General features: G+C 38.4%; 1 protein-coding gene across 4 annotated transcripts in view; it reads right to left on the bottom strand.

Annotated features, from left to right (window-relative positions):
* The window catches only part of EXOC6 (exocyst complex component 6), a 207,342-nt gene extending 186,354 nt beyond the window's left edge, over window positions 1–20,988 (bottom strand). For 3 of the 4 annotated variants that reach the window (XM_027839886.1, XM_027839889.1, XM_027839890.1), the window contains exon 1: window positions 20,882–20,982. In XM_027839886.1, coding sequence (XP_027695687.1) covers window positions 20,882–20,982 — 101 coding nt within the window. Of the gene's footprint in view, window positions 1–20,881 lie in introns of all 4 variants that reach the window. The other variant, XM_027839891.1, reaches the window with a different exon arrangement.
* Between the last annotated feature and the right edge of the window lie 744 nt (window positions 20,989–21,732).

Here is a 21,732-nt window from a genome sequence, read left to right as displayed (position 1 = left end):
GGGATATGAAAAGGCCCATACAGAAAGCAATACCTGCAATCTGCTTTGAAGAAGCTAGGAATTCCATAAGGTAAAAGGGAGAAGGGAATGCATTCCAGACACAAAGGAAAATTTGTACAATGGCAGGGAGGTAGAAAAGGCAATATTATGTACAAAGAACAGCTTAGCAGACTAGTTTCAAATTGAGAATCTAGAAGGAAAAGTAACATTAAATAATACTAGAAAGACAGGTAAGAGGTTGTAGAAGGCTTCAAATGTCATTAAAGACAAGAGGATCTTTATCCTGGAAAAAAGAAGATATGGGGGCTACGGTAGAGAGATTGGGGAGAGGGAAATAACAGCTGGCCAAGTATTTGAAGAACTGTTATGTAGTAAAAGGATTAGACTCATTATTCTTGGCTCAAAAGGCAAAATTAGAATCAATAAGTAGGAGTTGTAAATTGTAGCAATCCATACATATAGGGGAAAGTTAATTACAATAGTTGTGGTACATTTGCTGAAGCTTTACCATACAGTAATAAAACATAAATTAGGAGATAATTATTTACATGAATAAAGGATTCTTCTCCAAAAGATTTTTCTTCATAGTTCCTTAAGAAAGAGTTTTCGCCTAAAGCATAGCTACTAAGGCTTCAACTATCCAGCCTGGATGAGGAATAAAACATTTCAGATAACTTGAGCTTAGGCTTTTAATGCCAAAACATTCTGGGGTTTTAATATAGGGGGAGAGGGTTTGCTAGAAATCTTTCTAAGATAATGGTGCGGATGCCTCTGAGTTATAATAATAATTTCAAAAAAAAAAAAAAAAACTTAAAACTAGTAGAAAGTTCCCCTGAAGGATCCCATGTGTTTAAGACTCTTCACAAGGTCCCTGGAAAAGTCTATGCATTTTCCTTTTCCATTTTACTTAAATGATTCTGAGAGGTAGCATGTTATGAGCATCTACTTAAGGTTACTCTAAAGAACTGAGAAATGATAATAGGCTACCTTCTTTAAAAATGAGATTTTTTTTTACCATGATATTTTAACATGTTAAGAGACACAGCATATGGATACCAGAGAGATGGCCTCAGAGTCACAGGACTTGGGTTCAAGTTCCACATATGACATATACTAACTACCTAACCTTGTTCAAATTACTTAACCTCTAAGCACCTCCTCCCCAAAGAAGTTCCTTACTGAAAGGTCATCACACTTAAGAAACCACAGATCCTTTCACTGCTCTAGCTGTTGGTTCCCAGAGTGGGTGATACTGCCCCCTGGAGGGCACTGAAACATGCAGGGGGGAGTTAGTAGCCTCAGGTGTGACTGGGGGAGTGTTGAATAAAAATAAGGGGGCAGAGGAAGCATAAGTAAAGAAGAGAAGAAAATCTGAAAAACCATTCATACATATTTCATCTGTTGTGTAACAGAGTTAAAGTCATAGTGATTACATTATTTTCCCAACAAACACACAAAATGCAAGTTATAACTGATCAGTGGTCAAGTCTGCTGACAGGTCTTAACAAGTGAGTGTTGGCAGGTAAGCATGTTGCACATTGTCAGGAAGTCCAGCATACATACACAGGAATATATGCATGTAATGACTGGTTCACAACTCCATACTATACGGTTACATAACACAATATTGCATCATCAAAATTTCAATGCAGGAAAAAATCCACAAATTTACAATAAATTATTAAATTTAAGATGACATTTTTTAATATATTTTATATTTTTTTGAAATGACACAATTAAAAAAGCAAGTCAAAGGGTTAAAGAAAGTAGATTTCCAGGGGGGCACTGAGTAATTTTTTTTTTTAAAAGAGGACAGAAGGCCAAATAAGTTTGGGAACCTCTGCTCTAGGCAATTCATTTAAGTAGGTGCAGGGGAGGTACTGACCTGCATTGGCAGAAGGTGTTTCCTAAAACTAGGATTCCCTATAATCCCCAAAGAAATTATAGGTCTAGCCCTATCCCTATGCTACTAGTTTCAAGAGTTTTTGTGACCAAAGCAGTATTCAACCAGAGAGTGGAGATTCATATAGTGGGAAAGGGTTGTGACAAGTGAAAATTGGAGTGAAAATTTGAAGGGTTAAAGAATACTGGAAAATCAGGGAATACATGAACGCTGATGTCATCACCGCATTCATGTAAGGATATTAACACTTCCTCAGTTTCCCTTTTTCTTATTGACAAGGCAGACAGGAAACCCTTAGGATCCTCAAATTTCAAATTAACAGTTACAAATATTCACCATTTACTATACTCCATGCAGGATTATGACTCTTTATATCTCCTTCATGATCATTTCACACTTAATACCTCAAATTGGTTCCACATCACTACAGCGTATTATTTCTATGTCTTCAGCTTGCTCCCAGTGTCATTCCCCACTCTCCTCCCCACTCCAACAACCAGCTCCAACAGATTCTAGTATTTTTTTAAACCTATAAATAGGCTTTTCTTTATTAGTCTGTCATATAAAAAGGTAGCATTACCTGACACCTTTACCTTTTAGAACCAGACTAGGCCAGCTATTTAGTCTTTTTTTCTAAGAATACCAAATATCTCAACCTCAGTTCTTTGACTTTATTTTCTTCCCAGGGTTCAAATTATACTAACATTTCTCTTCCCCACACAGAAATAGAACATTTAGCTCCATACTGACAACAGGACAAAGCTTATATTTGTTACCATAGCACCCATTGCTAATTGCTTTGTCATTCACTTTTGAAACATTATTTTATACAGAATAATTATTCAATTTATTAATCAGAAGGAACTTTCAACTCCCTCCAAGCCTCACCTTTGCCTTTTTTCTCATCAGATATTTTTATCATCAGTATCATAGGATTTCTCCAATCCCTATTAATTCTAGAGGATGGCAATAGAATCTTTGCATCAACTGGAAGAAAATAAGGGACAGGAAAATTCACTTTCCATCTCACTGTGTATCCAGACCCATACATAGAACATGCAATCAAAGCCCACTAGTTATATGCTATAGCCTCGTTACATTTTGACTCATAACCTAGTTTCTTTCTCCATTCCCCAACCACCTTCTCCCACTCACCTACTCTCACTTCTCTGACTCCCCAACTCAATAATAAAAATTCACATTTCTATACTGCTATAAGATTTATAAAGCTCTTCCCTCTGGAGAGGTAGAGGAATACCCATACTTCCTCTCCACTGCTTATTCTGTCTTTCACCAAAACATGTATCATTCATTTTTTTCTTGTCCTCTCATTTTATCACTATTCATCTCCTTTCTTCTTGGTCTTTTAAAACTTATTTTCATACTCTTTTTTGTTTTATTTTTCTCTTCCCTCTTTCCCCTCTCTTAATTTCACTTATCAACATCAAAATATCAGTGATCAGTGCACACAGGTACATGTATATGAGAGATAACACATCTATGAAGCAGCCAAATATCCTGAGGGAGAGACAGTGGGCAGTAGATGCCAAGCAAGTCAAACCAATACCATTTCAACCATCATCGTGGCCACCATCTCTGCTTGAACCCCAGTGGAGATAGCCCATTACCTAGAGTCTAAAAGTCACTGGAATAGCAGTGCCCCTTAAACCACCAACATTACTACCAGCCTAGCCGCATAAGCCAGGAGACCAACCCTAAAGACTAGACCCATCAAGTGCCTCTATTGGGGCCACACAGCCTCCTCAGCAGCTACAGCTACTAAAGTTCTGAAAAAGAAAATCTTTGCCACCAAAGATCTTGGCACTGTCAAGTGTTTCAATATCAGAGACAGAAATGGTTTTTATCAATGTAAATGACATTTCAAAAGATACACTACCATCTACTTTGCCGCTACCACTTAACAACCATTGGGCCTTTCCATTTCACTTACATATGAAGCTTCCCATGTGTTGTCCCTGCCATTAGAATGTGAATTCCTGGAAAGCAAGGAATATCTTGTTTTCTGCTTGTATCCCAGGCTCTTAGCATAGGGCTCCATACATAGCAAGCTCTTAATCAACAAGAAATGGGTAGAAATGGCAAACAAGTAAATTTAATGTACCAAAACACTTCTTAATAATTACAGCAATCCCAAAATGGAATGTTTTACCTAAAGAGGCGGTGAGAACCCCTAATTAGCGATTTTCAAGCAAAGTCTGGATGACCATTTACTGAATATGCTATGGTGAGGTTCTTTTTGGGGTATGAATTAGACTAGATAACTATCCTATCACAAATGGGATAACATCAGTAGAACTTTTAAGGATCTCCACCCTACCTTTCCAGGCTTACCTCATATTCTTTCCCTCAGTGCCTTCAGAAAAAGGGGTGGGTGTGAGAAAGGATGCAAAGGTAGAACTGATAAGATTTGGCAAGTGATTGAATATAGAAAGTGAAAGAAAGGAAAGAGACAAGGATGACTGAGGTTGTGAGCCTGGGTGCCTACAAAGATGGTGATAAGTGATGTGTTTAGGACAGCAGGAAATACTGTTTTGGTCATTGTGAGTTTGAAATGCCTATGGTACATCTAGGTAGACATTTCCAAAAGGCCACTGTTAATGGGAGATGGATAGAGCAGGGCTACATATATAAATTTAAAAGTCTTCTCTAGAAAGATAATGATGAAGCCAATAAAAGCTGCTGAGAATCACTGAGACAGCATAAAGAGAAAGGAAGAAGACCCAGAACAGAACCCTGTAATACATCCATATACAGAAGGTGGGACTTGAATAATCCTACAAAAATGAGCCTAAGAAAGAGTGATCAGACAAGCAGGAGGAGAACTAAGAAAAAGCACTATTGGGGCAGCTAGGTGGTGCAGTGAATAGAGCACCAGCCCTGAAGTCAGAATGACATGAGTTCGAATCCAGCCTCAGACCAAACACTTGACACTTACTAGCTGTGTGACCCTGAGCAAGTCACTTTACCCCAGTTGCTTAAGGGAAAAGAAAAAGAAGAAAAAAAAAAAAAAAGAAAACGTACTATTGCAAAAACCCAGGGAGAAGAATAAGCAGAAGGAAGGGGGTAGTCATCAAAAACTACAGAGAAGTCTAAGAAGGATAAAGACTGAGAAAAAGCCATTAGAGTTAAGAAATCACTGGTAGCCCTGGTGAGAGAGGTTTCAGTTGAGTAATGAAGTCAGAAGCCAGATTTCAAGAGGCTGAAAAGCAAGTGAGAAATGAGAAAGGAAAGGCAATGAGGTAGGAAGCTTTAGCTAAAAGTATGACTATGAAAGAGAGGAGAAATAACACATAAGAACTTGTGGAGATGGCAAGGTCAAGTAAAGGTTAAGGACAGGAAAGATCTGGACAAGTTTATAGGTAGCAAAGAAGCCAGTGGATAAGCAAAGGTTAACCGTGGAAGAGAGATAAGAAATAACTGAAGGAGCAAGGGGCCAAAGAAGACAGGAAAGGATGGGTACTGAGAGCACAAATGAGGAGTAAGCCTTGGCAAGGACAAGGGTCACCTCTTTCACTGAGACTAGAGCAAAGAATACAGGTATTAGGAGGGGAAGATGATGTTGAAGGGAAAAAATGGAGCTCAGGATGATTAACCTCAATTTTTTCAATTAATTACATGGCAAATTCCCCTGCTAAGGGGGAGGAAAATGGGATGGTACAGGTGGTTTGAGGAAAGAAGAAAAAGCCTGGATCAAGTGTAGGGAGAGAAGTTCAATACAGAGTAAGTCAGCTAAAATGAGAACCAGGAAAATGAGAAAATAGTCTGGCAGAAATTAGGCTAAGAGCCTTAGACCAACATCTTACAATCTTCCACAATAGATTCAAAATGAATACATGTCCTGAGTATTAAAAATCATACCAGAGAAAAATCAGAAGAGAAACCAATTAGATACTTTTCACACTTGAGGGTGGCGGATGAATTCTTCAGCAAACAAGAGATAGAAACAATTACAAAAGATAAAACAGATAATTTTAATTATATGAAATTTAAAAGTTTGCACACAAGCAAAAGTAATGCATCTAGAATAAGAAGGAAAGCATTGGTAATGGTAAAAAATGGTAATGGTAAAAAAAAAAATAATAGTTGTACCAAAAATTTATATAAAGAGTGTTATATACAAGATATATAGACAATTCGCAGAAATATCTAAAGCCAAAGACATTCAATGCTAACATTGAAGTAGTCAAAAGATAGAAACAAGTAGTTCTCAAAAGAACTACAAATTACACAAAAAACATATGAAAAAATGCTAACATATACATCAAAATAACCTTGAGGTTTTATTTCATACCCAGAAAACTGGCAAAAATGACAAAAGACAACTTAGTCAATGTTAGAACAGATGTAAAAAGAGGTATCTTTTGCAGTGTTGGAAGAGCTGTGAGTTAGTACAACCATTCTGTACTGTAATTTGGAATTATGCATAGAAAGTGGCTAAAACGTCCATCACTTTGACCCAGAAACTCCACTGCTATGTGGAGTCAAGAATATCACCGGCAAAAGGAAAGACTCCAATGTACCAAAGTATTCATAGCAGCACTTTTTATGATAGCAAAGGATCAGAAACAAAGTAGACGCCCACTGAATAAGAAATAGTTAAATTAATTGTGGCAAATAAATGTAATGAAATATTATAGTGCTACAAGAAACAATGAACACGAGTAATACAGAGAAGCATGAAAAAGGGTCATATAAATTGATGCAAAATGAAGTAGAACCAGGAAAACAAGACATTGACTACAACAACATAAATGGAAAGAACAACTACCATAAAACAATAAAAACTGAATTCATCAAATTATAAAACAGCAGCTTGTTACCAAAGGAAATATATGACAGTTCTCCCCACTCTTTTGCAGAAATAGGAACCCAGGGATACAGAACACTGCATGCAGATTTTTTTTCAACATGTTAACTGGGGGTTTTGCTGATTTTTTTTCCTCTTCCTCTTTTTAAAAATTCTTTGTTATAACAGATAGCTCTCTAAGAAGGAATGGAGGGAAATAGGGGTTAATGAAAGTGATATAAAAACAAAAGATGTAAGTAAAAATCTATCTTTTTAAAGTCAGGCAAGGAAGAGCATAAGAATTGTCAAGAAGCAGTAAGGAATCCAGTTAAGATAAGGTAATATAATTTTCTAATGAACCCAATAAGGTTATATCACTACCTCCAACAAGTAGAAAGGCAGAATAATACAGTTTGGAAATTTTAAAAGGGATAAGTAAAGTTATTTTAAAAGGGAATGTGGCTTAGTAAGTTGTTAGGGCTCTGGACTTAGAATTCAGAAAGACCTCCTCTAACGACTGTCGGAAAGTCAAATTTACCAGTCTTTATTAAGCACTTAATATGCACTGTGCCAAACACTAGGGATATAAGAAGGGCAAAATCAGGCCTTGCCTTCGCAGAACTCAGTCCAAAAGAAGAGACAACATGCAAACAACTATATACAATGAAGACACATACAGGATAAATTGGAGGTAATCTCAGAGGAAAGGTATTAGCACTATGGGAAGCCAGGAAAGGGTTCTAGAAAAAGGTGGAATTTTAATTGAGACTTGAAGGAAGCCAGGAGACAGGAGGAAGGAGATAATTCCAGGCATAGGGGATATCAGTGAAAAGGCATGAAATCAGGAGATGTTGTCTTGTGTGAGGACTAGCAAAGAAGCCAGTGTCACTGCAGTATATGGAGAAGGGTAAGTTGTAAAACTGAAAAGGCAGGAAGGTGACAGGTAACGAAGGACTTTAAGAAGACGGGTATACTGAGAAAAGGCCATTATAGTTGTCAATTAGGAAAACTTTAGTAACTATGGAGAGAACAGTTTCAGATGCCTGAGGGTAGAAACCAGATAACAAATACCGAGAAGCGAGAAGAAAAAGTGGAGACAATAAGTGTCAGTAGTTTTTTCTAAGAATTTGACAGTGAAAAGGAGGAAGATACATGGGGGGGTAATATCTTCATGGGGTTGTAGCTTCATTTGACGGGTTTTTTTTTTTTTAAGGGCTTTTCACTTCGTTAAAAATGTCTTCATTTAATGAAAAAAAAAAGTAAAAAGAGGTTTAGCAGTACCAGATCTTAAACTATATTACAAGACGGTAATTATCAAAAACTGTCTTGCACTGGCTACGAAACAGAAAAGTGGATCGGCAGAACAGAGCAGACCTACAATACATGGTAGTAAATGAATATAATAACCTTGTGTTTGACAAAAGTAAAGAATTAAGCTTTAGGAATAAAAATACACTATTTGGTAAAAATTATTGGGAAAATTGGAAAACAGTCTGGAAGAAATTAGGTATAAAACAGTATCTTACACCATTTACTAAGATAAGGGTCAAAATGGACACATGATCTAGATATAACGGGAGATATCATAAGAAAATTAGAAGGGCATGAAACATATTATCTATCAGATTTATGGACAGGAAAAGAACTTATGAATAAATAAGAGATAAAGGGCATTGGGAAATATAAAATGGATAATTTTGATTATATATTCAATTAAAAAGGGTTTGTACAAATAAAATCAAGGTAGCCAAGATTAGAAGGAAAGTAGAAAATTAGAGAAAAAATGTTTATAGACAATTTCTCAGATGAAGGCCTCATATCTCAAATATATAGAGAATTTGGTCAAATTTATAAGAATATAAGTCATTCCCCAATTGATAAATGGCTGAAGGATATGAACAGGCAGTTTTCAGAGGAAGAAATCAGAGGAAGAAAGCCACAAATAAACAAATGAAAAAATGCTCTAAATCATCATTAATTAGAGAAATGTAAATTAAAACAACTTTGAGATACCATCTCACACCTATGAGAATGAATAAAATGATAGAGACAATGACAAATGTTGGAGGGGATGTGGAAAAATTGGGACATTAATACACTGTTAGTGGAACCGTAAATTGATTTAACCATTTTGGAGACTAAGCTGGAATTATGCTCAAAGAGTTATAAAACTAAGTATATATGTGTGTATGTGTGTGTGTGTGTGTGTGTGTGTGTGTGTGTATGGCTGAGTAAGTTGTGGTATATGATTGTGATGGAATACTACTGTGCTCCAAGAAATGATGAGCAGGTTGATTTTAGGAAAACATGGAAAGACTTGCATGGAATGAAGAGTAAAATTAGTAGAACCAAGAGAATGTTATATACAGTAACAGCATATTGTTCACAGAGTAAATGTGAATGACTAAGCTATCCTCTCTTATATGAATATTCAAATCAACAACGAAGGAACTATGAAGGAAGATGTTATCCACCTCCAGAGAAAGAACTGATATATGGAACTATAAATTGTATAGTTTTACATATATATATCTGTGTCAAACGGTGGCCTTCTCTAGCACAGGGTTGAGAGGGAGAGAGGGAAACAGCTGGGAACTCAAATGTACCAAAAATAAAATAATTTTTTTTTAATAATCACTGTACTTCCTGAAAGCCATGAAAAAAAAAATACATGTCACTCTATTTCAGCCATCATAAAGCAAAACTGCCAAGTTCTATCAGAACTGTAGAGCAAAGTGATGATAGGAAGAATCCACAGAACACTGTATCACCCCTGCAAGGGAGGTTGGGGATGGAGGGAGAAGAGGAAGGGTAGCAATAATGATGTCCCAAAAAGAAAACCATTAAAATATTTTCTTAAAATGCAGAGAACAGAAAGAAGCATGGAGAAGCAGGAGTTTTGTAATTAAAGTATGAAATTTATTATGTATTTTTTGGCAAGAAGTATGAAATAGAGACAGCTTCACATACAAAGCTCTTTTTGTATTTTGCTTTAAAAATGAAAATGTTCTTTTTTGGTGTTTTAAGATCAGAATTAAAAAAACAAAAAATGTTTTGAGTTTTATTTTATAATATTTTATTTTTCCCCCTATTACACGTTAAAACAATTTTTTAACATTTGGGGGTTTTTTTTAAGTTTTGAGCTCCAAATTCTATCACTTTCTCCCTCCTTCTCCTCCCCCCTCCCTGAGACAGTAAGCAATTCAATATAGGTTATACATGTCTAGTCATGCAAAACATTTCTATATAAGTCATTTTGTGAAAGAAAGAAACAAAGAGATGGAGAGAGGGAGGGAAGGAAAGAAGAAAGGAAAGAGGGAAGGAAGACAGGAAAGAGGGAAAGGGAAAAATAGCATGCTTCAGTCTGTATTCAGACAATATCAGCTCTTTCTCTGGACGCAGAAAGTATCGCTTCATCGTGAGTCCTTTGGGATTGTCCTGAATCACTATATTGCTGAGAATAGTTAAATAATTCACGATTCTTCATTGTACAATATCGCTGTTACTGAGTACAACATTCTCCTAGTTCTGCTCACATCACTTTGTATCAGTTCATGTAAGTCTTTCCAGGTTTTTCTGAAATCATCCTGTTTGTCATTTCTTATAGCACAATAATATTCCATAACAAATATATACCACAGCTTGTTCAACCATTTCCCAATTGATGGGCATCCCCTCAATTTCCAATTCTTAGTCACCACAAAAAGAGCTGCTATAAATATTTTTGTACAAATAGGTCCTGTTTTTGATCTCTTTGGGATACAGACCTAGAAGTGGTATTGCTGGATCAAACGGTATGCACAGTTTTATAGCCATTTAGGCATAGCTCCAAATTGCTCTCCAGAATGGTTGGATCAGTCACAATTCCACCAATAAGCATTAGCGGCCCATTTTTCCCACATCCCCTCCAAAATTTATCATTTTCCTTTTTTGTCATATTAGCCAACCTGATAGATGTGAGGTAGTACCTCAGAGTTATTTTAATTTTCATGTCTCTAATCAATAGTTATTGAGAGCAAAAAAATTTTTTTTAATTTAATACAGAGCAGTTGTAGTCTACCTACTGACCCCCTCCATGCCTAGCCTGATTCTGGGTTTAAGGGACCCCTTGTTGGCCTTCAATCTCCTCACTGTCTGTATTCATTCTCACTGCATTCTCTGGCAGGAGCACTACATCTAGACAGAAAAAGGAGAATAAAGAGAATAGAAGGAACTCCAAATGACACTGGGCTCTTTGCTAGTCCTCACACAAAATAGCATCTCCTAACTCCATGCCTTTTCACCGGCTGTCCCTCACGCCTGATGTTGTCACCCTTCTCATCTCCATCTCCTGGCTTCCTTCAAGTCTCAATTAAAATTCCACCTTCTGCAAAAAGTCTTTCTGGCTTCCCTTATTCTAGTGCTTTTCCTTTGAGATTGCTTCCAATTCATCATATAGTTCCTCGAGGGAAGGGAATGTTTTGATTTTCTTTGGATCCCCAATGCTTACATATTAAGTACTTAATAAATGTTAGCTAACTTGACTTTTACATCCGTCCCCTTCTCTCCTCTCACGTGGTCACCAGCCTACTTTTCCCCTCTTAAAGTCTGCTGCCTGCCTCCAGCGTCTCCCCTTTCCAATTCATACTCTACACAGCTTTTCTAGCAATATTCCCAAAACACAGATCTAACCACACCACTTAGTGGCTCAAGAATCTGCAGTGGCTCCCCACTACCTCCAGAATGAAATATGAACACCTACAGCATCTTTCACAATTTGATTCCAGTCTACCGTTCTAGACTAATTAGACCTTACACATTCTATCATCCAGAGAAACTGGCCTACTTACTGTTCCCTATATAAAATATTCTATCTCCCAGCTCTGTTTACACAGAATGCTTAGAACACACCCCCTCCTTACCTATACCCATTGGAACCTCTGGCTTCCCATAAGGTTCTGCTTAAGCACAATGTCCTATATAAAGGAGGCCTTTCCAGTTACCAAGGCTTCTTTGACCTCCACCCCACCAATTACTTTGTATTTGCTTTGTACATATTTTGTATCAACCTATATGTATAAAGTTGTTTACCCTAATAGAATGTAAACTCCTTGAGGGCAGGTATCACTTGCCTTTGGATCCCCAGGACCTAATACAATAGTGGGCCCACAGGTGGGTGTTTGATTAGACTCTTATTTAGTAAATGAAATAGATTTTTCTGAACATGTAGAAATGAATTTTTCTTCCTTTTCTACCAAATGAAAAATCACTGATGAAATGAAAATTCAAGGCCGCTTGTCTTTGTTGCTGCGTAAATAAAGAGGAACACAGTGACTATTGGGTTATATATATAACCTAAAATTTATAGTTTCTCCTATATTTCTGGATGAAACATTATATTTAATTTTGGGGTTTTTTATTTATAACTAAAATATGAAAAGCAACATGACATAATGGATATACAGCTGGCCTCAGATTAAGGAAAACCTGGGTTCAAGTCTCATCTCTGACACATACTGGCTATGACCCTGGGCAGGTGACTTAACCTCTTTGTGTCTGCTGACCCAACTCTGTGACTACAATATGCAGAGAAGTTGCTGATCTTCAACAGTAGAGGAAATCCTTCAACAAGAGCAACCTATGCTAAAGAAATTACAGTGATGGTCAAAAGAAAAAGTAAATAATAATTAAAATAATCAGAAATTCCAAAAACCATAGGTATGCATTATGATAAAATAATTATACTTCTGCTGTTAAAGAAAATACTTGAGATAACAATCATGCCTTTCTTAAAAAAAAAAAAACCACCAACTTAATGGGAGATATTCTAATTCATTTTAACAAAAAACACCCAAATATCCATGATTAACCTCCTGTACTAGAATTGATTCCCCTTCCAAACACTTAAGAAGCACAGTAATACCTAACATTTAGAATCATTAGCAAAGATATTCCATCTGAGTAGAACAATTTTATAAAAATCTTGCTAAAACATATTACAAGGAGTTTATCAAAGGAACAGATTAGAAACACAACACAAAAAAGTAAATGAAGAACAGTTCGGAGTTTATACCTCAGACATCTCATTTACTGGTGCATAACCCCACAGTTGCTTAATCTGCAAAAATGTCTCACAAACCAGATATGACTGAGATTCAGAAATTCAGTAAGTCGAATGTGAAAAAGACAGAAACATAAGATAAAAACCCACTACCTTCAAAAGAAAACAAATGAAGAGAAGTGGGGGAATCGTAATGAAGTCAGCCCTGCTGAAGTGCACTATATATTCCACATGCACTGCCTTCTTTTTCACTTCTTTTGCTGTTTAATTTTGTATGATGCAAAGAGACTGGATAAAATTTAAATAACTGCACTGTCCCTTTCAATATCAGAAGGCTGAACTGTGAGACCTTTCCATCTGCATGTCTGGCTAGTTTGGATCCTGGTGGAATATAAAGAGTTTGCATGTTAATGAAAGAAGAACCTGGGGGGAATCACAGTAAATCTGGTTAACAAGGTAAAATGCAAAGCTGTACCAAGGTCCTAGAAAGCTATGAAATATAAAAAGAATACCATTTTTTTCAAATAATTTCAGTTATTGGAATGCACAATTTTTAACATGCAAAAGAAAAGTTTTAAACCCTGGGAAAAAGAAGCAAATGAATATGGTAGCATGTTCAACCATTTTCAACAAAGTCAAGGATTCTTTGGGGACGAATCCATTAGGGAAGGACTATCTGACAAAAACTGATGAGAAAATAGGATAGCACTCTCAGTAAAAAGTAGGCTTAAGGAAGGCAGAAAATAGGCTTAGACCAGTATCTTATACCAATGTCATAATAAGCTCCAAATGCATACCTGACCTAGATATAAAAAGTCATACTTCAAACAAATTAGAGGAGTGGGGAAGGAGATACCTTTCACAAATATGGACAGGGAAAGAGTTCTAGACCAAAAAATGGATAGAGAAAATAACAGGAAATAAAATGGACAAACTTAAGTATATAAAATTGAAAAGTTCTTGCACAAACAAAATTGATACAGTTAAAATTAGGAAGAAAACTGGTAAATTAGAGAAAATCTTTGCAGTAAATTTACCTGATGAGGTTTGATATCTAAGCTATACAGAAAATTGATAGGCATATGCAAGAATAAGAGCTGTTCCACAATGGATAAATGAATGGTTAAAGGAGATGAATACACAGTCTCCAAAGAATAAATACAAGCTAACAATATGAAAAAGTGCTCCAAATCACAAATCTCTATATCATACCCATCAAACTGGAAAAGATGGCAAAAAAGGAAAGTGACAGTTTTAGCTAGACAGGTACCCTAATGCACTCTTGGGGGAGTTATGAAGTGACCCAAGCATTCTGAAGAGGAATTTTGGACACTACTCAAAAAATCACTAAATTGTGGCTACTAGTAGTACTACACGACTAGTCATACATTGTCGTTGTTCCTTCATTCTCAGAGCCATGGCATGATGCCATGGAATTTAAGTGAAGGAGGGCTGTGCAACTGGTTGTACATTCCATTGAGATCAAAGGCAGAGGAAAGGGAGTTACATGCAAAAAAAAAAAAAAAAAAAAAAAACTATAACAAGACTTTTTGCTGTAGCAAAGAACCAGTAACAAAATAGGTCTCAAATCAACTGGGTGACAGCTGAACAAATTATGTTATCATGTGGTAAGAAATGACAAAAGGGATAGATTCCAAGAAATTTTGAGAAGACTCACATGAACTGATAGTGAAGCAAGTAGAACCAGGAAAACAACTTAATACAATGATTATAATATTATAAAGGAAAACTCTAAAAGCCTTAAAAACTATAATGCAATGACCAACCACAAAGTAATGCTAAAATAAAGAGATGCCAAACCACAAAGTGATCCCAAATAGGTAGTGATGCCAAAAGAAAGAGGATCAAAGAAACAGTTTAAAATACTCAAAAAAAAAAAAAAAAAAGCAGAAGACATACATGCAAGACAGTGTTGGAATTGTCACATTAAATTTAATATAACCTTTTTTAAAAAGTAATCTATAAATAACAGATTTAGGTTTCGTATATAATCTTTTTCTCTCCTTTGTATATAGAAATGTTCATATCTGTTTATGTTTATCAAGTTCATAATAAAAAATAAAATAAAAATATAAATCTTCACCTATTTCAAAAATAAAATATATTGAACATGCTCTCAACATGCATATATGGCCATATCCCCAACCCAAGGTGGCAGGAAACAATTAACAAGGTATACAGAAAATTCACAACCTACATAATCAACAGCTGATAGTGCCTGACCTTCCTGCCCATTCAATGGACACAACATTCAGAGCTGAATGTAGTGAACCAAATACTAGCACAATCAGAACTTCCCTATGTTAATCTGACTCCACCTAAATCCTTTTGTTTTAAATTAGTACAGTGTTAGCCTAGGGCCTAGGGCCTCAAGTGTGGCCCTTTGACTGAATCCAAACTACACAGAACAAATCCCCTTAATAAAAGGATTTGTTCTGTAAAACATGGGCTCAGACAAAAGGCTCCACCCAAGGACCTAGAAGGTCCATTTTCAGAGACATTACTCCCTCTGTCAAGTCCTCAAAACTAGCCCTAGAAAATCCTTGACCTCAGGGAAAATAGAAAACAAGTCATTTCTAATCAATCAAGATGCATTTATAAAATATATAAATATATAAATTATATATAAAAATATATAAATGCCAGATATTGTGTTAAGTCCTGAGGGTACAAAGAAAAGGCAAAAATAAGTCCTTTCCCAGGCGCAGGTAGGTGGTGCAATGGATAGAGTACCGGCCCTAGAGTCAGGAGGACCTGAGTTCAAATCAGGTCTAAGACCAAACACATGACACTTACTATCTGTGTGATTCTGGGCAAGTCACTTAACCCCAATTGCCTCTCCAAAAAAAAAAAAAAAAAACAAGCCCCTTCCCTCAAGGCGAGTGATAGATATAGATAGATATAAAAGTATGTGTCTGCAGTAGATATAAAGTAATCTCAGAGGGGAAGGCACCAGAGCTGGGGAAATCAGGAAAGGCCTCTTGCAGAAGGTGGCACTTAAAGTACTGAAGGAACTCAGGGATTCCAAGCAGTAGAAGTGAACAGGAAGAGCATTCCAGGCATGAGGGATAGTCTATGCAAAGGCTGAGAAGTGGATCCAGTGTCAGGAATGCCAAGTAGGCCAGTATGGCTAGCCCACAGAGCGTGTAGAGGAGAGTAATGTGTAAGAAGACTGGTTCAAGTTGTAAAGAGCTTCAAATTCTAAAATGAAAAAAGTATATTTGATTGTAGAGGTAACAAGGAGCCCCTAAAATTTATTGAGTAAATCTATGCCTTAGGAAAATGACCTTGACAGGATTAGAGTGAAATGAGACTAGAGGCAGGAAGCCCAATTAGGAGGCTACTGCAACAGAAGATCTGAAAAATTATGGTGTCTATGTGAATGAAGAGAAGGGGACAGACAAAAAATATAGCAGCTGATTGGATACGTGGTACGAATGAGAGAACAGGGATCAGGATGATACCAAAGTTACAAACCTGAATGACTGGGAGGATGGTGGTAGCCTTGACAGATGGGTGAGCTTGAGGGTACATAACTGCTTTGTACCTACTGAGTTTGAGATGACTAAATGACATCCAGCTCAAAATGTCCAATAGGAAGGTCATGATACAGGATTGAAGCTCAGGAGAGACTAGGGCTGGTTATAGAGATGTGACAGTCATCTACATAGAGATGGAAAATAGATCCATTGAAGGTAATGAGCTCATCAAGTGAAAGTATAAAAAAGAAATGAGGACCTAGGACAGAGTTTTGGGGGAGACACTTGCAGTTACTAAAGTGTGACACGGATGAAAATGCAACACAGAAAACCAGGGAGTGGTTAAACAGGTACGAGGAGAAGTAAGAGAGCAGTAACACAAAAACCCTGAGAGGAGAAAACGGTCAACAGTCTCAAAAGTCGCAGAAAGGTCAAGAAAGATAAGGCCTGAGGAAAGGCCAAAAAATTTGGCAATAAAGAGATAATTATTCCCAACTGATGAATGGTCAAGGGAGATGATCAGTTTTCAGATGAAGTAATCAAAGCTATCTACAATCATATGAAAAAATGCTCTACATCACTATTGATTAAAGAAGAGCAAATTAAAACAACTCTAAGGTACTACCCCCCATACCTATCAGATCGGTTAACATGACAGAAAAGGAAAATGACACATGCTGGAAGGGTTGTGGGGAAATAGGCATAGGTATAATGCAGGGCTTCTTAAACTTTTTCCACTTGCAACCCCTTCAGCACTTCTTAAACTGTGGGTTGCGACCCCATATTGGGTCACTTCCCAGTGTCAGAAGTGCTGCATGCATTGTAGATGAAGCTATGAACTAGTCCAACCATTCTGGAGAATAATTTGGAACTAGGCTCAAAGGGCTATGTAAAACTCTGCATACCCAGCAATACGCCTACTAGGTCTGCATCCCAAGAAGATGAAAGAAAAAGGAAAAGGACCTATTTCTCTGTTTCCTTTTGCCACATGACCAATATGGAAATATATTTTGCATGACTGCACATGTATAACCTATATCAAATTGCTTGCTTTCTCAATGAGGATGGAACAGAGGGAAGGAAAGAATTTGGAACTCAAATTTTTTTTTAAATGTTAAAAATTGTTTTTGTATGTAAATGGGGAAAAAATAAAATATTAACTTTTTTTAAAAAAAAGATATAATAAAAAGGATGGTTTCAGAAAACCCTGGGAAGAGTTAACACAAATTGATGCAAAGTGAGCCGAACCAAAAGAACAATTTACACAATAATAGTTAATATAGTGAAAATTATCAACTGTGTAAGACTCTGATCAATACAATGATCTAACATGATTCTAAAGGACTTATGATATAATAGAAATGTTATCTACCTCCAGAGAACTGATGGATTCTGAGTGCAGACTGAAGTATATTTTTCCCTTTTATTTTTCTTGGGTTTGTTTTTTTTTGACATGGCTAATGTGAAAATGTTCTGTATGACTTCATATGTATAAGGGGTATATACTGCTTGCTTTCTCAATGGGTGAAGAAGTGCTGAAGAGAAGAGAGAATTCAGAATTGAAAATAAAAATAAATTTTTTTAAAAAATTAGTATCTTTGGAGAGAGCAGTTTCACTTAAGTGACAAAGGTCGAAGTCTGCAGAGGATTTTCAAGACAGTAAGAGGAGTTTAAATAGAGGCAGGTTGCAGAGGGTTTCCAAGAGAGTGAGATGTGTATAACAGAGGCACCAAGTATAGATGGCTTTTTCAAGGAATTTACCTGAGAAAGGGAGGAGAAATATAGGAAGATAGCAAGCAGGGATGTTAGGATTAGTGAAAGATTATTGAGGATAGGGACTGGACAAAGTCAGCAAAGAGAAAAAAAATTGAATATTAGAAAGAGAAGGGTATGATAATGGGGGCTGTCTGCTGGAAAAGATGGTCCTTCATAAGTTCACAGGTCCAATAAGCCAGAAAGTGAGGAATTCAGTTCAGGACCAGAAAAACTTAAGTTTGCTGTGAAACAATCCAAATCCTCTCAAGAGAATTCAAAACAAAAATATTTTGCCTGGGATACTGCTAGGAGTAAGAATTTTGTGGGGCCAATCTAGAAGCAGAGAGGATGCCACTATCCAAAGAAACTGCCTATGGAGGCTACAGTCCCAATAATGTCCCTCATCCAAAGGTTCAAGCTGAAAGAAGACAGAAAAGACCAAAAAAAATTTTAAATGCATTCCCTGCTTTTTAGTTCATTATCTGAAAAAGCCCTTCAATCATTCATTTCCCATGACTTACTGTCTAGGCCTGGCTTGAAACCCAAACTGCAGCAAAAGCCCTCCTAATTCCAGGCACTGATGTTTAAAAACTCACTGCTTTATCTTTCACTCTTCTCTTACCTCTCTGACCTGCCTACCTCAAGCTCTTACTGCATAAGAACTCCCCATAAGTATTCCAGCCAATCAAAATACCACCCAACCACTTCTAAAATCTCCAGAACACACCAATTTATACTTAATTGACTCCCATGTGATAATACAAAGTTCCAACTGCAAAGGATAGTTACAGGATAACAAAGTAATGAAAAGATAGCACAGGAAATGAACAAAGTCCCAAAGAACCAGTACTCTAGAGCTAATGAGAATGTCTGTGAAAAATGGATTAAGGCTAATTAGGAAATGATTATGAGTCGCTAATAAAGAATAACATTAACATAAACCAAACACAGGAGAAAAAGGAGGAAAAAAGTTGGAACAGAAAAAATTACAATCTAAAAGTGAGGGATGTACAAATTGTAGTTAGCTGTGCCTATATGTGTATGTATTGGAAGAGAGAGAGTGCTGAGAGGAAATTAAGTTGGTAAATAAGTGATGAACTATCTAGCCCTAACCTCTGTTCTACAGTCTAATGCAGCCAAATTACTAATTGCCTACCAGACATCTCCACCTGGATGTCCCATAGGCATGCCTAAAACAGACAGACCTCTGTTTCTTCCCAAATCCATGTCTCCTCCAGACTTCCCCATAGTGATGGCACACAATCATTAGTCACTCAGGTTTGCAATCTTGGAATCATCCTCGATTCTACTCTTTCCCTAATCACCTACATTTAATTAGTTACCAAAACCTTATTTTAACTTGATAACATCTCTTTTACCATTCCATTCTTTCCATTCATATGACCTCTACCCTAATTCAAGTCCTTTCCTCAAAGTACTCTAATTGTATCCTGACTGATTTATCTGCTTTCCATCTCTTCTCTCTCAAGCCATCCAAATGTCATTTGACCCAAAGATCCCATTACTAGGCATGCATCCCGGAAAAAGTCAAAGATAGAAAGAAAAGTCCCATATACAACAAAATATTCATGACAAATGAGAGAAAAGAACAGAGAATAAAGTAAATTCCTACAGAATGATGAACATACAAAGAAATTGTGGTATCTTAGTGTAATAGAATGTTACTGCCCTGTAAGAAGTGTGAGGATTCTGAGAAGCAAAAGAAGATTTTTATGAACAGATGCTGCTGAGTGAAGTAAGCAGAACCAGTTAAAAAAAATCACACTGACAATAATGTAAATACAAATAACAAAAACAGGAAGCTGAATGTAGTGTGATGATAGCAATCAAGCTTGGCCCTTGAGAAGAGTTGAGAAAATACCACTTCCTCACTTTTTGGGGGGGGAGGGGGAAGGAGATACAGAATGAATGAAGCATTAAGTGCTTACAGTGTGCTAAGCACTAGACTGAGGCGTGAACATCAAAGACAGTCCCTATGGATGCAGAAAATTGCATATGCTGTCAGATACAGTAGAAAAATGATTAATTTTGTTGGGCTGTTTTTTTCCCCTCTCTTTTTAATCTTTGTAACAATGGATGCCATTCTAGGAAGTATAACCAGAAATAACGATGACTTAAAAAAAGGTCAATAAAATAAATTGTGAAGTATTGGTAGCTTTTACACAAACTGGTAGATTTATGGAAATGATAAAGCTGTTTTTATTTTAAGTTAAATAAATTAAAATTCCAATTCAGTGACCCACCAAGGATGCCCTGTTCTGTGCACGCACAACATGCTAATACACAGTCTCTACAGCACCTCGCTTATTAATTTCTGCTCCTCTCCCCGCCAGCTCCACAGTCTACACCCGCTCAGAACGATAATAGTAATGATTGTCAGTCGTCCAGCCCCATGCCGGCACCTCGGTCCCGCCGGACGATCGTACAGAACCTTCCACCTTGGGCTGCGCCCGGCAGGGCTGAGGTCAGCAGCGGGCGCCCACACCTTGGCCAGACGGCCCGCAACCCCTCCCCCGCAGGGGCGGGCGGGGCTGCGGGGAGGGGGAGGGGAAGAGGCCCAAGTGTCAAAGCCGCCGACGCTGCCGGCCCCTCCTCCCCGAGAGCCGGTGACAGCTCGGGCTCCTGCCTGCGGGGGGCCGAGCGGGCAGGTGCAGCCGCCCGGCCCAGCGGCCCGCCCACGGAGCCCCGCGCCCCCGGCTGGCCCCGGGTCACCTGTCAGGGCCGCGCTTCCCCGCACGCTGCCCCCTCCCTTGGCGGCGGCGGCGGGGACAAGCGGGAGCCGGGGGACAACGGCCGCCACCCTGGGTCCGGGACCCTAGGAGATCAGGGAAGACCGGGAAGCCGCGCGGATTTACCGAAGGGTGGGCCCCACGCAGGCTGTGTCTGTGCTCTCGATCTCCTGCAGGATCCGCTCGTGTTCGGGTACGGCCGCCAGGCCCTCACCGCCCTCCGCCATCTTGGACTGAGGCAGAGCCAACAGCCGCGGCGGCGCTAGAGCCCGAGAGCGGCGAGCTCGGGAGCGGGCGGGGCCGGGGAGGGGGTTGGGGGGGAGAGCGCAGGGGAGCGGCGCGCGGGGGCGGGAGGAGCGCGAGCGCTCCGCTCCTACTACCCCCTTCCCCCCCACATCGCCCCCTCCCGGCCTTCCCACGTGGCAAAGGGCCGGTCTGGGCCCCGCAGGCTTACGGGCCAGGTGACAGACGTTTTGGCCTCAGTAAAGTGGAGGGAGTCACCTAGGTGACTACAGTGTGGTGCTAGTGACTCGTCCTAGACAAGAACAGTTTCCTGTAAAGAGCCAAAGAGTTTCACATCACAACACGTACCTAGTGAATACCTGCTGTGTGAGTCGAAGATCCTAGCAACAGCCGAGACCCGGGGCGCTCGGATTGGCCTTTAGGCTAAGTCACTGTGTCATCTTCCTCAAACCACTCCGGCCTCCCCTGAGTTAGAATGTAAGCTCCTCAAGGGCAGGGGCTGTTCTCACTATTCCATCGTCAATACAATTAAGCGCCTACTGTGTGCACTGCTTAGCACTGGACGTGCAACAGTGAGCGCTTAATTAAATACTTATTGGCTTAGCTTTGTTTGAATTGGGCTTCTGATACCTCACCTGTAAAATCAGGATGTCTGGGTGTGAAAGAAGGTTCCATATCGCAGTTAAAAAGAAAAATGCAAATCAAAACAACTCTGAAATTTCTCTGACACCCAG

The sequence above is a fragment of the Vombatus ursinus genome, unplaced genomic scaffold (assembly GCF_900497805.2).
Source record: "Vombatus ursinus unplaced genomic scaffold, bare-nosed wombat genome assembly UNPS02014833.1, whole genome shotgun sequence".
In the NCBI taxonomy this organism is placed as follows: Eukaryota; Metazoa; Chordata; class Mammalia; order Diprotodontia; family Vombatidae; genus Vombatus; species Vombatus ursinus.
This window is presented reverse-complemented; position numbering and strand designations above follow the sequence as displayed.